Source organism: Hippopotamus amphibius, chromosome 12 (assembly GCF_030028045.1).
Source record: "Hippopotamus amphibius kiboko isolate mHipAmp2 chromosome 12, mHipAmp2.hap2, whole genome shotgun sequence".
Lineage (NCBI taxonomy): Eukaryota > Metazoa > Chordata > Mammalia > Artiodactyla > Hippopotamidae > Hippopotamus > Hippopotamus amphibius.
Window position 1 is genome coordinate 37706581 of NC_080197.1, and position 15310 is coordinate 37721890.

General features: G+C 52.5%; 2 protein-coding genes across 9 annotated transcripts in view; one reads left to right on the forward strand and one right to left on the reverse strand.

Moving 5' to 3' along the window:
- Window positions 1-1415: 1415 nt before the first annotated feature.
- GZF1 (GDNF inducible zinc finger protein 1) lies at window positions 1416-9660 on the forward strand. 4 transcript variants are annotated; one of them, XM_057703278.1, is made up of 6 exons: window positions 1416-1467; window positions 2499-3904; window positions 5002-5096; window positions 6617-6784; window positions 7187-7344; window positions 7684-9660. In XM_057703278.1, exons 2-6 carry the CDS (start codon window positions 2523-2525, stop codon window positions 8017-8019), a joined length of 2139 nt encoding a protein of 712 aa, XP_057559261.1. In that variant the 5' UTR covers window positions 1416-1467; window positions 2499-2522; the 3' UTR covers window positions 8020-9660. The 4 variants fall into 4 exon arrangements, with proteins under 4 accessions (XP_057559261.1, XP_057559257.1, XP_057559260.1 ...); XM_057703274.1 differs by having other exon boundaries at window positions 1452-1584; XM_057703277.1 differs by lacking the exon at window positions 1416-1467 and adding an exon at window positions 1848-1959.
- Window positions 9661-11661: 2001 nt separating this feature from the next.
- Window positions 11662-15310, reverse strand: part of NAPB (NSF attachment protein beta) — a 33292-nt gene continuing 29643 nt past the window's right edge. For all 5 annotated transcript variants that reach the window (XM_057703466.1, XM_057703464.1, XM_057703467.1 and 2 more), the window contains one exon: window positions 11662-14552. In XM_057703466.1, the coding sequence (XP_057559449.1) occupies window positions 14442-14552 (111 nt within the window). In that variant the 3' untranslated portion in view covers window positions 11662-14441. The remainder of the gene's footprint in view (window positions 14553-15310) is intronic.

A 15310-nucleotide genomic window follows, 5' to 3' on the forward strand; every position in this document is an offset into this window, starting at 1 on the left:
CTGCACTGACTGCACCCCGGGAGGGCAGGTGGGCACAATGCTAGGTGTCACCGTAGGCGCCAAGGAGGGCGTGTGGCATGTGCCCTGCATGGAAAAGCCAGGCCCAGGCAAGCTGAGCACCCTCCACTGCCACATGGCCTCCAGGCTCCCTGGCCCCGGGCTCCTTCCACTATGGTGGATGGTCACACTGCGTCCATCAGGGCGAGGCCTCCCATTCTGTGATACACCTGAGCGTTTATAGCCCTAAAGACAAACGCTGCTGTTAAGTACAGTTATTTTCAATTGCTCCCATTCCTCCCGCCCTGACAGCATGGAAAAGAGGCTGCTACCTGAAGCCTCCCTGCCTGGACCCTCTCACCCGGGACCTGCTCCCCGGGTCCACACTGCATCCCAGCCGCTTCAGGCAGATGCTTTACAGACTGTGACAGAGATGGTAGGAGAGAGGTTGTTCTAGATGACGACTACGCAGAGGATCTGCCTCATTTCTGGACGTTGTCTCCACTGCGCAAACTTAACTAGAAGACACCGGATGAGAGGTCGGCCCAGGGTCCTCTGGTCGTTTGGGAGAAATTAGGACAACCGGAGACTTGGAGCGGCAACGTGAAGCCTCCGGGATGCGAGGGTCCGTGCCCTAGGGTCGACGGCGGACGGCCGACGGCGCGCACACGCCCGGGAGCTATGGCCCGAGCCCGAGGCTCGGAGGCTGTCGGAGCACAGGCGGCTCCAGCTCAGCTCCTGACCGCTCGCCGGCCTGCCAGCCGCGTACCCACAGCGAACCCGGCCTTCGACTCCGCAAGGCGCGGCTCGGGCTCCACCGACCGCTTCCTGTGGCACGTGGTGGCGCCTGGCCCTCTCCCGGAGCCGCGCCCCCTCCTGCCCCCTCCTCCTCCTGGCGCCTCGCCCCGCCCTCTCCCGCAGGCCCGCCCCCTCCTGCCTCCTCCTGGGGTCCGGCCTCTCCACCACCCTACCCTCTCCCTCCGCGGCGCTCCGCCCCACCCGGCGACCCGCCCTCCTGCGGTTCTGCCTGTGGGCCGGGGCCGGGGAGGGACCGGCGCGGTACCGGCGCAAGAGGTCTTGAGTGCCCGCAGGTCACGTGACCTCCGCAGTGGGCCGGCCCTACTCCCGCCGCGTTGCTAGAAGCTCAGTGCCGCCGTCACAATGTTCTGCGCAGGCGCAGACCCTGGCTCGCGGCGGGTGACGCAATCCTGCGCAGCTGGCAGGGTTAGCGGCGGCAGCGTGTGTCGCATCACGTAACTTCCCTGAACGGCCTCCGCAGTCGGACGTGCGTGCGCAGGCCCTCCCCGACTCGCGAGGGGCGGGGCCAGGTCCGCCGCGGCCAATCCGCGTCGCTCTCGCCGGCGCCGCGCCCCGCCCCCCGTCCGTCTGGCCGTCTGGCCGTCTGGCCGTGCGTCCGTCCCGGGCCTAGTCCTCGGAAGCGCGTCGGCGGCGGCGGCGGCCGGGCGTTGGGTGCGCGACTCGCGGGGCGGAGGGCAGCAGGCCTGGGCTCTGAGTCGGCCTCAGGGGCCACGCGCGGTCCGGGAGGCCGCCGAAGAGTCGGGGCTGGTCAGGCCGGCGGCGAGCGAGGCAAGAGGCGGCCACCTGCGGCCGTTGCCCCGCCGGGTGGCGGGCGTTGAGGGGCTGGACGGGGCGGCGCAGGCCGGCCTCAGGGACCGCGCCGGGCCTGGAGGAGGGCGGCAGATGCGGGAGCGTCCGCGCCGGGTCCGGGAGGACGGGTTCCCGGGCGGTCCTGGCCGGGCGGCAGGGAGGTCGGAGTCCGGCCCGGCCGCCCTCTGACCTTGTCAGGGCTTTTCCCGTGAAGCCTGCTCCAGGGTTGCCGGGACGCCCGGCGCGCCTGCAGCCCTCACGACGGCCTGTCAGCCTCCAGCACGGGAGCCGCTGCGGCTCGGAGGAGCTGAGGGCCCTGCTCGCTGTAGCGCAGCCGTGCCCCGCATCGCTCCGGTGCAGTGACGGTGACTCCAGTAGGAGGGACTGACAGGGTTGGAGATGGCCGTGGATTGTGGGTTACTTTCCATGAAGTTTTTTTCATATAAAGTAGTTATTTATTTAGTTGGTTGTTTTCAAAAGCAGAAAAGGTTTGCTCTCAGACAGTGGCTGCTGTGTATTTTGTTTTATTTGGTGTCCTGATGAAAGTAGTAGACATTATTTATTGTTACTATAAATTCTGTTAGCTTGGGGGTCTGGGTCTGTAAACAAATTACAGAATGACCTAGAGAAGCAAATTGCTGCTTTAGTGTATTTCATTAATCATGACTTTACCTTTGAGCAATCTTTTCATGCAAATGTCGCATGAAGGTGCATCAGGGCTTCAGAAAAATGCTAAGAAGTGACTTGTGATTTGAATGTGTACGTGAAAAAAGTTAGGTTTAGCTCGTTAATCAGTTTATATCCTCTAAAGAACTGATATAATCCCCATAATTTTTAATCCTTCTGCTTCGGAGGTTGCTCATGCATGAATAATTCTTGGTTTGCTTTCAAAGCTGTTCCTGGGAAGCAGCAGCAACATGGAGAGTGGTGCAGTTCTGCTGGAATCCAAGTCCTCCCCGTTTAACCTTCTGCATGAAATGCACCAGCTGCGCCTGCTGGGTCACCTGTGCGATGTGACCGTCAGCGTGGAGTACCAGGGCGTCCGCGAGGAATTCATGGCCCACAAGGCGGTGCTGGCAGCCACCAGCAAGTTTTTTAAGGAAGTGTTCCTTAACGAGAAGACTGCGGATGGCGTGAGGACTAATGTCTACTTAGACGAAGTACAGGTGGCTGACTTCGCTTCCTTTCTTGAGTTTGTCTACACTGCGAAGGTACAAGTGGAGGAAGATCGGGTGCAGCGAATGCTGGAAATGGCTGAAAAGCTGAAATGTTTGGACTTATCCGAAACTTGTTTTCAGTTGAAGAAACAGATGTTAGAGTCGGTACTTTTGGAGTTGCAGAATTTCTCGGAGTCTCAGGAGGCAGAAAGGAGTGGCAGCTCCCAGGTCGCTGCTGCTGTGGCCGCTGAGGCTCAAGCAGGCGTGGCCACGGACCACCCTCTGGCCAATGGCATCGTGGGTTCCTCGGATCCCCCAGCGGAGATAATCGGCAACGGCCTGTTGCCAGATCTACCCTCAAGGAAGTCCAGGGAGAAGCCAGACAAAAGAAAAGAGGTCGCTAAGCCCCCCTGCCCCAAGCTCAGGAGGGCTAGCGGGAGGCTGGCTGGGAGGAAGGTGTTCGTGGAAATCCCTAAAAAAAAGTACACTCGACGACTCCGAGAGCAGCAGAAGAGTGCCGAGCAGGACGTGGGGGACCGTGGGGGCCCCCGAGAGCCCAGCGCGGAGGCCATGGGAACGGAGAAGGAGCCGGTCACAAAAGACGAGGAGGATCGTGGTTCGGAGGCTGAGGCAGAGGCAGCGCTGCCAAAAGCGGGGCCGGGGGAGGAGGAGGAGGATGAAGAGGAGGAGGAGGGGGAGGAGGGGGCGGGGAAGCGGAGGAGCAACTTCCAGTGCACGCGCTGCGAGAAGGCCTTCCTGTACGAGAAGAGCTTCCTGAAGCACGTCCGGCACCACCACGGCGTGGCCACCGAGGTGGTGCACCGCTGCGACACCTGCGGCCAGACCTTCGCCAACCGCTGCAACTTGAAGGGCCACCAGCGCCACGTGCACAGCAGCGAGCGCCACTTCCCCTGCGAGCTGTGCGGCAAGAAGTTCAAGAGGAAGAAGGACGTGAAGCGGCACGTGGTGCAGGTGCACGAGGGCGGCGGTGAGCGGCACCAGTGCCAGCAGTGCGGCAAGGGCCTGAGCTCCAAGACGGCGCTGCGGCTGCACGAGCGCACGCACACGGGCCACAAGCCCTATGGCTGCACTGAGTGCCCGGCCACCTTCTCGCAGCCCTCGGCCCTCAAGACCCACCTGAGGTAGGTGCTGGCCGCCCGCGAACCCCAGAACTAGGCAGAGACATGGGGGGCGTGGCTGCCTCTCCACAGGGGTCACTTCTCAGTTTGCTCCCTCTCAATGTCCGGGGCTGCCCTGAGCCTCTGGATTCTGTCTCCACACACAGATGCAGGGATGGAACTCCCTGGGTGCGGGCCTGGGCTCAGGCACCGGGGCTCCTCCCTGCTCCCGCGCAGCCCCCGGTGCTCAGACCTCCTGCCACCCCTGCTGCCAAAGACCCCACCCCCCATCCTGACCCTTCCTTCATCTGGGACTCGGGCCTGTGACCAGCTGGGTGGTGCAGTGCCAGTGAAGACCTTAGCGGGGCGACACCTCTGGGTTTGGAGAGTGCCTGCCACCAGTCAGTCTAAACTCCAGAATTAGGACAGTTGGGGCTTCCATTTATTGATTTTTGAACTGTAGGTGGGTGAGGTTCAGTTTTTAAATAAATTCCCTTCAGGTGTTCAGTACTTATGTTTGAAATCCAGACAGAGCAATTTTCTACTCTCCCCTAGATCTGCCCTCACCCTGGGCCAGTCTGGGGGTGGTCATTGGGTGTTCTTTGTCCTATTCCTGTCATTTACAGCCCAGCCCTGTAAATGTGGTGATGGCCACTCCATCCTCACCCTGAAATGCAGTGCTTACGCACACGCCCCAGGGACCCGCTGGCTTCATGTGTTGAAAACAGTTCTTTCTAGACTATTACGTTGAACTAGGAAAGGATGGTAAACACTTTGATCATGTGGTACTTCGTCAGCCATGGTCCTAAGGTGTCCGTGGGTGACTATCCTCAATGAGGGAGCTTTACAAATACCACACGGTGCTGTTTAGTGTTGTAAACAACCTGCAGAGGCTTGGCCTCTGCCTGCATGTGGGGGCAGCAGTGGAGGGTGGACATGGCGGTCTTGCCTCAGGCAGAGACTGATTTGGGGTGGGGGGAGAGCCCTGGCCTCGCTACCTTTCAGCCCTTCGCGTTCGGGCTCCCCCGGAGGAAGTGTCTCTGCAGGTGAGGGAGGAGGTGGTAATGCAGAGCGAGCTTCGAAACACATCCTGAGTCACCCTCTGAATGTTGTGCTTTCAGAATTCACACAGGGGAAAAACCTTTTGTCTGTGATGAATGTGGTGCAAGATTCACTCAGAACCACATGCTGATTTATCATAAAAGGTGTCACACAGGTAAATACACTGTTGTGATTGAACGTCTTCCCTGGCTGGGGGAGGGAAACTGCAGTTTATCAGTTTAGGAGTTGGTGCCTGCCACAGTGGTTCAGGTTAAAGCCCTGATAGGCTTTCCCGTCTCCGAAATAAGCACAAGTAAACGAATGAAACACGCCCGCTGCCACCAGTGCTGTGTGCTTGTGGCCATGACCTCTGCAAACTGGTGGTGGGACTGGCATGTGCCTCTTAGGCATCCAGCAGTATCCTAGTGTTTTAGCCCCAAAGTTCCTTTCCAGGAATCTTTCTGAAAGAAATTGCTCAGAATATTGGGAAAAGCTATGCGCTGTTATCCCCCTTTCTGCTATTTCTAATAACAGCATTAGAAACAACCTGACTGTCCAACCCCAAGGAAGTGGTTCAGTAAATGGGTAAGTCCACCCCATCTCATCCAGGACTAGGCCCTTCTGATTAAGGTCTCTGAATATTATAAAAAACACCTGTGCTTGGCTGTCGACTTGAAGAAATGCACAGTTAAGCATGCAGTGAAGCCCAGCTTTATTGAAAACCTGCAGAGGTATAGTTACATGATGCATTAAGGTGGTGGAATTATGGGGTTTTCAGAATTTTTGTGGTACGGTTTTATCAGGTGAGGGAGAACACTTAAGCTCTTTATTCTGATCCTGTGCAGTGCTTCTGGTCTTCAGAGCCCTGGGGTGTACGGAGTCTAGTTGTTGGGTCCTGTGCTTATCACGCTAACCCAGTTCCTTCCCGCTTGCATTTAAAAATTTTTACTTGGCACTGTCCTATGAGCTTGAAGTTCAAATGGTGAGATAGATGAGCCACTTAATGACGTGAAATACTAGACTAAAATGAGCAGAATTGGTGTCTGATAGAAGCCTGGGGTCGGGGAGACCAGGTCACACTGAAGGATTAAGTTAGAATCAGTCACTTGATGAACATGCTAATATATTAAGATTTTTTTTAAAGCCAGTAGTTTTGATGTTTGGGAAATTGGGGCACACTGGACAGAGGAGTTTGGTTTGTGGGCCCACAGGGCCCAGACTGCACAGGGTGCAGGGTGGACGCCCTCCCTGCTCTGACCCCCACCCTGGGCAGCTGGGAGCTGCTCCCGGACAGCCCCACGTGTCCACCACAAACTCCTTTCCTTTCAAGAGGGGCTTCTGTTCTAATAGAGACCCACAGAAGCCCTGTGAAAAAGTCCAACTTGCCACCCAAACCAGTTGTCAAACTGTTTTCTTGTTTGCAATGACTGAATTTCCAAAACGTGAGCTGGCTGAATGCGCTCTTCATTTCTAACCTACCGGAATCTTTCTTGGGATTTCCAGGGACATTTTATACCAACTTTCAGCAGGTAGCAAGCACTGGACATGAATAGATGTTTTGTGATAGTTTTAACTAGAAAAGGTGACACGCTGCCTGTGAGGGCACTTGGGAGTGTAGACCCAATTCCCCCCAACGTGTTCTAGCACCTGTGTCGTTCCTAACTTCCTAACTCTGTGTCTCATCTCTTCGTGTAGGTGAGAGGCCTTTCATGTGTGAGACGTGTGGCAAAAGTTTTGCTTCCAAGGAGTATTTAAAACATCACAACAGGATCCACACTGGGTCCAAACCCTTTAAATGTGAAGTGTGTTTCAGGACTTTTGCTCAGCGGAACTCGCTTTACCAGCATATCAAGGTCCACACAGGTATGGTTAGAGCCAGAGAAGGGAGGTCAGTGTGGCAAGAAAATATCCCGAAGGTTTTAGATTTACTGGAAAATTATTTGGAATTTAACTTTACTTTGTGTGTCGTAATAGCATTTAAACATTTTTGAGTTTCTAGTTTCCGGCTCTGACAAACTGGAAAGGTATGAATGTGTGAACGTTTTAACACCTTCAGATTAGAATCGGGGTGATGACCTGCACGTGCTAGTGAACACGCATACATGTGCATGGTCAGATACGACCGGAAAGTAGGTGAGCTGTCCAGGTAGGCGTCACGCCAGCTGTGGTGCAGCCACGGGCCCCCGCGTGGTCAGGTGTGCGTGCCCGCGTCGCCCTCCCCGTGGCAGCCGGTAGCTCTCGTGTCCTCCGCCCCTTCCCTCCCAGGGGAGCGGCCCTATTGTTGCGACCAGTGCGGCAAGCAGTTCACACAGCTCAACGCCCTCCAGCGCCACCACCGGATCCACACGGGGGAGAAGCCATTCATGTGCAACGCCTGCGGGCGGACGTTCACCGACAAGTCCACTCTCCGGCGGCACACCTCGGTGAGCGGCCAGGCTGGCCCCGGGGGATGGCCGCTGCTCCCGGCTGCGTGGGCCCGGATGGCAGAGCCACCCGCCCTCCTTCCCTGAGGCCCTCGGTCCAGAAGGGGGTCCCAGGGGAAGGCGGGGCTGTCCCTCCCCTGCAGCGAGGGTGGCCGAGGGGGGTGAGGTGGGGCCTAGGGCGTGCTGAGTCCTTTCTGGTAGGGACCGTGGTGGCAGACAGGTGTCTGATGGTTGGAGAAGGCTGTTGTGCTTGGTAATGAGTGGCTATAAATTGGGGGAGGTCCGCAGAGCCTGGTGAGGGACACAGTGGGTGACCTCTGTTCTGCGTTTGGTCCGCAGATCCATGATAAGACGACTCCGTGGAAATCTTTCCTCGTCATTGTGGACGGCTCTCCCAAGAACGGCGACAGACACAAGACTGAGCAGCCTGATGAAGAGTATGCGCCATCCAGACTCTCCGATAAACTGTTGTCTTTCACAGAAAATGGCCATTTTCACAACCTGACCACCGTGCAGGGCAGCGTGCCTGCCGTGCACGGGGACAGTCCTGCAGACCCGGCCTGCAAGTCAGACGGCCCCGTGGGGTCCCAGGACACGCTGCTGGCCACCACCATCGGCGAGCTCAGCGAGCTGACACCGCAGACAGACCCGGGCCCACACAGCTCCACCCTCTGACCCACGTGGACTAGAGCGCGGCTCACCTGCCGGGCAGCTCCCAGCCTGCACCCGCGCCTGCGCGTGAGGGCCAGACGCGAGCTTTCATTGGGGGCCAAGAACTGCAGGCAAAGAAGTGGGCAAGAATGGCTTCCACAGTTTCCCGAATCTCTGCTAACTTGCACGTCTTCATCAGACCATTTCTCAAGCCTTCCCTTAAAAATCCAGATCTGCATGATCTCAGCCACACTTTATCAGCAAACAAGCAGTTAACATAACCTCCCTTAATTCTGGTGGAATCATCTTAATGCCTGGTGATCTTGACATTCGTGAGCTGGGGTTACTGCTCAGCTCCCTCGTGGAGCACCGACCCTCTTCCTGGAGCTGGGGCGGTCTTCCTGCCTTAGGCTTCCCTGTGGGTTTATTTCTGATACTTTAAAGCTATTTTTCTACCAAGCTGAAATAAAACTTGGACGATGTATTTATTTTCAGCTGTTTCTTTCCTGTTGAACTGAAGCCAGTCAGAGGTGCTCTGGGACCCTGGAGTGGGCCTAAAGAGACGACTGTCCTTGTCCCCTTCCACCCCCCGTTCGTAGGCACTAAACGCTTGTAAAGTAGCTGCTCACAGCACACATGCAGCTAGCAAGTTTGTCATAAAATGACTTGAAATGAAGTGTGGCTGTCAGGTAAAATCCAATTAGATAAAAGCTGTCCTACCAAAGACTAGCAGAAAACAGTGTAGTAGTTTGCAGAGAGGTGTGAAAAATTAAGCCAGGGGCTTGAGCACACTTGAAACACGGTGTAGTTATTTTATCCATGAATAGCAATCAGGTGGTTTTGGCAAATCTAAGGACACAGACTATTGGTAGTTTTGCTAGATTTTTTTTACTTTATTTCTGTGATTTTCAGAAACCCAGCATTTCTCATTTAGCACATCAAGAACCTGACACAAGGAAGACACTGGCACACGTGTTCCCCGGGAGGATGAGCAAATTCGGCAGCAGGGACCAAAAGCCTCGGCACACTCCTCTTTGATTAGCCTTAAGAGTGGACCACGGAACCGCCAACCTTGTCTTAAACGTGCCTGTCTCATACTGGCCTTTTGTAATTTCACTGTCCTTAACCAGCCTGGTTCTTGATCCAGTGGTGAGGGCAGGTCGCCCATGTGCGCACAGTGCTTTGACCTGACCCAGGTAAAAAGAGAATTCTTTTGTCACTAGTTGCTCTTTTTCTTACATTTTAATTTATTAAACTTGCTGTGAAGACACTCATTTTCTGAGAGGAAGGGTACTTTATGTGTAAGTCGAGGATGAAGACACAGCTGCACAAAAAGCCAGAAAAAGACCGAAGACACTTTCTTCCCCGTGAGATGCTGATGTCAACACTGAAGGCACCAAAGGCACCCCAGGTGCTAACACAGGCTGCATGCCTGCTCCTGAGGTGGTGGTACTGAATCCCGCACCTGCAGCTGTGACAGCATTGCCCACTTGTGTTCACAGGACGAAACAGTGATACAGATTTTACTCTCGACAGAACGAACCCGCCCGGCTGATGAACTGTTTCATGGGGTAAAGTCATCTTAATGAGAAGGAATTTAAATAATAGATTATTTTGTTACCTATTGGAATAATTTTTGTCTTGAATTTGTTTTAGAAATTCTACAAAAAATTGTTTAATGTGTTAATAAATGTTTGTTTTGTAAAAATAGTTTTGCAAGTCTATTTCCATTATTAGAATTCAGGTTCTATAGAAATAAGATTCTTGATTGAAAACAAATAGCTTCCTTAATTTCATGGTCCTCGGAGAATCTCTCCACCTCCGTGTACTGCACGCCTGTTCCTGAAATGTGACAGGCCTGGCCCCACGTGGGCTTGGCCTCTTCTGGGGCAGAGTGGAAGGGCCTGGCCTTGTCACGGCGAGACTGCATCACAGAGCCTCCTCCATCTACATTCTCTTCTACACTTCCTGGGAAGGGAGGGGAGGGCTGCCCCCCCACGCCCCGCCCCAAACCCTGCCAAAGATGCATCCTGGGGATGCGTGGGGCACCTCGCCCCTGCCCCCAGTCTAGGTGCCATGTTGCCGAGTGACTGTCAGCCCCAGACCCTCAGGACAGGCTATCCAGGCGGCCATTTTGCACCTTCCGACCATCATGTGGGAGATGCTGTCAGTCCAAAATCCAAAGCTCCTCTGCCTTTGCTTTTTTTTTGTTTTTAAAGAGAACTTTATTATTTTTTGGCTGTGTTGGGTCTTCGCTGCTCTGCGTGGGCTTCCTCTAGTTTCAGCGAGCCAGGGCTAGTCGTCTTTGTGGTGCACGGGCTTCTCATTGTGGTGGCTTCTCCTGTCGTAGAGCATGGGCTTCTAGGGGTGTGGGCTTCAGCAGTTGCAACACGCAGGCTCAGTAGTTGTGGTTCACGGGCTCTAGAGTGCAGGCTCAGTAGTTGTGGCACACGGGTTTAGCTGCTCCGCGGCATGTGGGATCTTCCTAGCCCGGGGCTCGAACCCACGTCCCCTGCATTCGCAGGTGGATTCTTAACCACTGCAACTACCAGGGAAATCCCCCCCCCCCCTTTTTTAAACAAATACTTATTTGGTTGCACCGGGTCTTAGTTGTGGCACATGGGCTCCTTAGTTGTGGCATGCGAACTCTTAGTTGGGGCACGCATGTGGGATCTAGTTCCCTGATCAGAGATCGAACCTGGGTCCCCTGTGTTGGAAGCATGGACTCTTATCCACTGTGCCACCAGGGAGTTCCCCCTGCCTTTGCTTTTAACCAAAATTTGTTGTACAGAGTTTGAAAGAAAAAAAAAATTTGGCCAGGTGGTGGGGGAAGACCTTTATTAAAGGTGATCTTCCCAAGATTTGGTTCTACCAAAGATGCTCATCTAAACTGACCGATTTGAGTGTAAGTTATAATTTAATTCTAACCTGTTAAGCTGTATGCCTTGCCACAGCAGGGACAGTGACACCAAACAAGTGCCTGTCCCTTTAATTGAACTTGATGGTGTTCCTGTCACTTTAAGTAACATTATTTCAGGCGAAAGGCCATTTGTCCACAGGCACCAAGACGGGCACATGGACTCAGGCAGGTAGAGATGCGGGCACAGGCCACCTGGCACATCTGTTACCTAGCCAAGCCCCGGGAACTGCCCACTTCCCTCCACCAGTCTGCACGGGCCTCTGGCACCCTCAGCAAAACCCACCACAGGAGCTTCTGTTAGGAAACAAAGATTCTGAGAAGAGACTTTTAAGTGAGAAAGTAACCTTGAATATCAACAACTGGGCAGAATTCCTAAATGGGACAGCCTGTTCGGCCATTCATTTTGAACTTGCTTCAAATGATCTTTGAGGGACCTGAACAAGGCCCTCTGACAGCACCAAGTCAATGTGGCTCCAGGCCCCCCACACCAAGGTCTTCCAGGGACCGCTCCTCCCTCAAGCTTGCCAGTGAGATCCCTGACCGCGCAGCAGGAAGGACGGGGACGGGGAGGCTGCAGAGCCCTCGGCAGACCAGCAGCTGCGCCAACAGACTGGAGGGGTCTTCACAGAGCCCCAACGGCCACTGCCCACTGCCCTCTGCCCTGAACCCTGGGGGACACCTTCCAGGACAGCAAACCACTCCCGACCTGTGCAAACCCGCCATGAAAGACTCGCCATACTGCTCGTAACTTCGACTTTATTTACTGTACAGATTCACATGAAACACAAAGACTCTCTGCAAAGGTGGATTTATCATCACAGGGTGAGTTTTCATAATAACATCCCCCCCCAACAGTGTGGGAGAGCAGAGGCCATGCCACATCCCCCGAGAAAGCCACAGGGGTTGCACCTGGGCATCTTAAATGCACAGTATCAGGGGAAACAATAAATGCACACACTGTGTTTACAGGGATACCATCACACATGGTCACGACTATGCAAGAATACTGTTTTCAAATCATTAAATAAAAAAGGAATTCATGTAAGCTATAAAAACGTTGCCACAAAAAGCAAAGCTTTCCTGTAAGAAATTTTAACTCGTTTTGACAATGAACTAATAAACACAATTTGCTAAAATACAAGGACTGTAACATACATAGTCATTATATTTTGTTCATACATAATGATCTATAAATCCTGGACATCTAGCCCGGGCTCCGAACCCCACTCTAATGGAACATTTCAAGGGAGAAAGTCTGGATACTGTTAGTGGGACTTTCTTCTCCTCACTTCCCTTTTATGTTCTGGCAGCTCTGTTCTAGCCATTACAATTATTTTTTACTCTTCTTCATGTGAAGTATTAAAAACAACAACATTTTAACCCAGGCACTGAACTCAGGGTTCATTTCAACACAAACAGCTCTGACTGATGTGACAAAACGCTGCCAATACTATTTCTCAAAACCACAGGTCTTCAGACAGGGCTCTGTCAGGGAGCAGGATGAAAAGCTAAACAAATTGCCTTAAAAGACATCATTTGGTTTTTACTTTATATGGTCAGACCAGAAGGTTCCTTTAAAAAGTGGGAACAAACTTTCCAGGCTAGTGACAAAGTGCACACGTTGGCGGCAAGGGTTACAGCCCCTCAGGTGGGACAGACTTGCAGCCGGAGGACACAGGCCCCACGCTCATCTCACCCTAGTGCTTCTGGCCAGTTGGGCAGAGAGCAACGAAACACTACTTTTCTCTCTAAGCATTCTTTCATAAGAGGTTCCAACAGGAAGTGAAGAAGTACCAAGCGGGCTCCGTTCCAAAATGTACTGTAACCGCCAGCCAGCCTTCTTTTAAGGATCCCAGACCTTTGAAGGAAGGAAGGAATCCTCATCGGATGCCAGGGCCCAAGGTCAGAGTGCCCGTGTCTCCTAGTCCATTTGCCCTTGGCCAACACTGTGACATCACTACTCTGCCGTGTCACCAGCCAAGCCTGCACAGGTGACCCCACAACTACAGCCACCGAATCCTCACGGCCGCCTACAGGGCTGCTCCACGATCGGGCCCTGCCGGTTCTTCTCGGCCTCCTTTCCTGCCATTTTCTCCTTCATCCCAGATGCACCTGTTCCCCTCCCCAAGCCTTCCTCCCCACACTCAGCCCTCGGCCTAGGCACACCCGCTGTTTCTGCCCAACAGCACCTACCAATCCCAGTCGAGGGCAATCCAAAAACGCAAACACCATTCAAATACCCGTTAATATCTGACAGGACACAGGAAATTCCATTTTTCTGTCAACATTGTCATTACCTGGCAATAAACGCACAAACATAAATCATTTACAACTAAAAATATGCACAGAGGAGATTCAGGAAATGAGACCATGTCTAAAGTACAATGTCGGCACGTAACATAATGGGCGTGGATCAAATTCATAGGCCAACAGAGCATGTATATAAGCCAAAACAACAGGACAGAATTCAAACACACAAGCTAAAACAACCCCACAGCTAAGGGCAGGCCCCCTCAGAAGCCAGCTGGGGTGCTTTCCTGACCAGGCACAGTAAACCTCTGTACCATACTCAGCCTACCAAGCCCGTCACGTGCAATTTAACGGATAAAATGAATGACAACGCAATTAAAAATTAAAATCAAACTTCGACTGAGATAACCTCCCAGGCCTGGTGAGGATACACGTCAGGGGGCACACGGGGCACCCTCTCAGTGTGGAAAAGTGTGTGAACACCCAAGCAAAGGGATGTGCCAGTTCAAACACCTCTCTGCGAAGATGAAGCAAGGGTCCTGCTCCAACTAAAAGTGGGCCCTATCTCTAGGAGAGGAAAACACCCACGCCTCCTAGACCTTATACACGTGTGCACTCGTGTGTAAGAGCAGGCCCACCTTCACACACGTCCACACAAGCAAGCAGTGCCAGGAAGCTCCCTCTTCTCCCCGCTGTAAGCGGCCAGCAGACCCGGCTGATCTGAATTCTCACATGCACGTTAGCTACAGAACAATACAAAAAGCAAAGAAACTGGTCACTAGCACCATCAAAAGAATCACAAGTAAGAAAAAGGGTAAATAATTTCTAATGAGAAAAGTCATAAACGCATTCCTAACAACCACCCTACACCAAACACGCACATTTAGAGAATCCATCCAAGTGCAAGTTCACGGAGAACATGCAAAACATCTATTAGAACAACTGGGTTGGGTACTCAAGTCTACGAAAAAGGACATACAAATATGTGGCAAAATTACACACGAGCTCTGCACACATCAAAACAGGAGTAAGATTCAGAAGTAGTTCTCGGAAAACTCTGGGGACTGACAAGCGGGAAACAGCCCGTCACAATCACAACACAGAAAGGAGCTGCCTGCCGTCCACTGCACGGTGACACGCGGCAGCTGAAACACACACATATCGTCAGGCTCATGTGCAACAAAATGAAGCCATTGCATGGGCATCCCATAATGATCACTGGCCCTCACACGAAAGTAAAGAGCACTCAGGCAGCATGCCACGGAGACGCAGCGCTTCACTTGAGGTCTCCGTCTCCTTCCCCGTCCCCCTGGATGGACTTCTTGATGCGCAGCAGCATGGTGGTGAGCCACTGGTCCAGGCGGGAGATTGAGTCAAACTCCTTCACCTGGTTTAAGAGGAACAGGAATCATTCCACGGAAATACAACCATACACAGAACCACGCTGCTTAAACATGTACAGATCCACTATTTTCTTCATTTAAAATCATTCATTCCAGTTTACAACTTTCTTCACTAAAAACTTTTTTTATATTGCTCTTATAACATGCAGTGAAAAAAATCCATAACAGCTTTTATAACTGGATGAAGAGCACAGTTAATGTGACAAAGGACATGAGACCCTGTATAAGAACAGGGGGATATGGAAAATTAATGTGGCCACAGTATCCACTGAACACAAACAAAGGTATTTACAGAGAGAGAATGTGTGGAAGCAGAATTCCCTTAACTCACTGGGTCTGGCAGCAGAACTTAAAGGGGAAGCCTCGCCTTCCCACTACTGCTTCAAAGCCAGGATGAATGCATTAATGAAGGACACTAAGAAATTGGCTTGATTCTAAACATAAGATGGAAAAAGATGGGAAAACAGGAAATTGATGAGTGTAAAAAAAATGTTCCCTTTTATGCCCAGAATATAACAAACTCTCACTTTGTTTTTATGTTTTAAATATAACTGATTAGATTTAACTGATTTTACTTTACACTTATTTATGGGTCAGATTATTTTCCATAGAAAACATCCAAACAAGTCATAACACTACATGACATATATTTGCCTCACAGCTAAATTCAGCACGGCTCATAGAACTGTCTAATTGTGAAGGCTGGTGGGATCTAAAAACATGCCTTTTGGAAAACAAAACA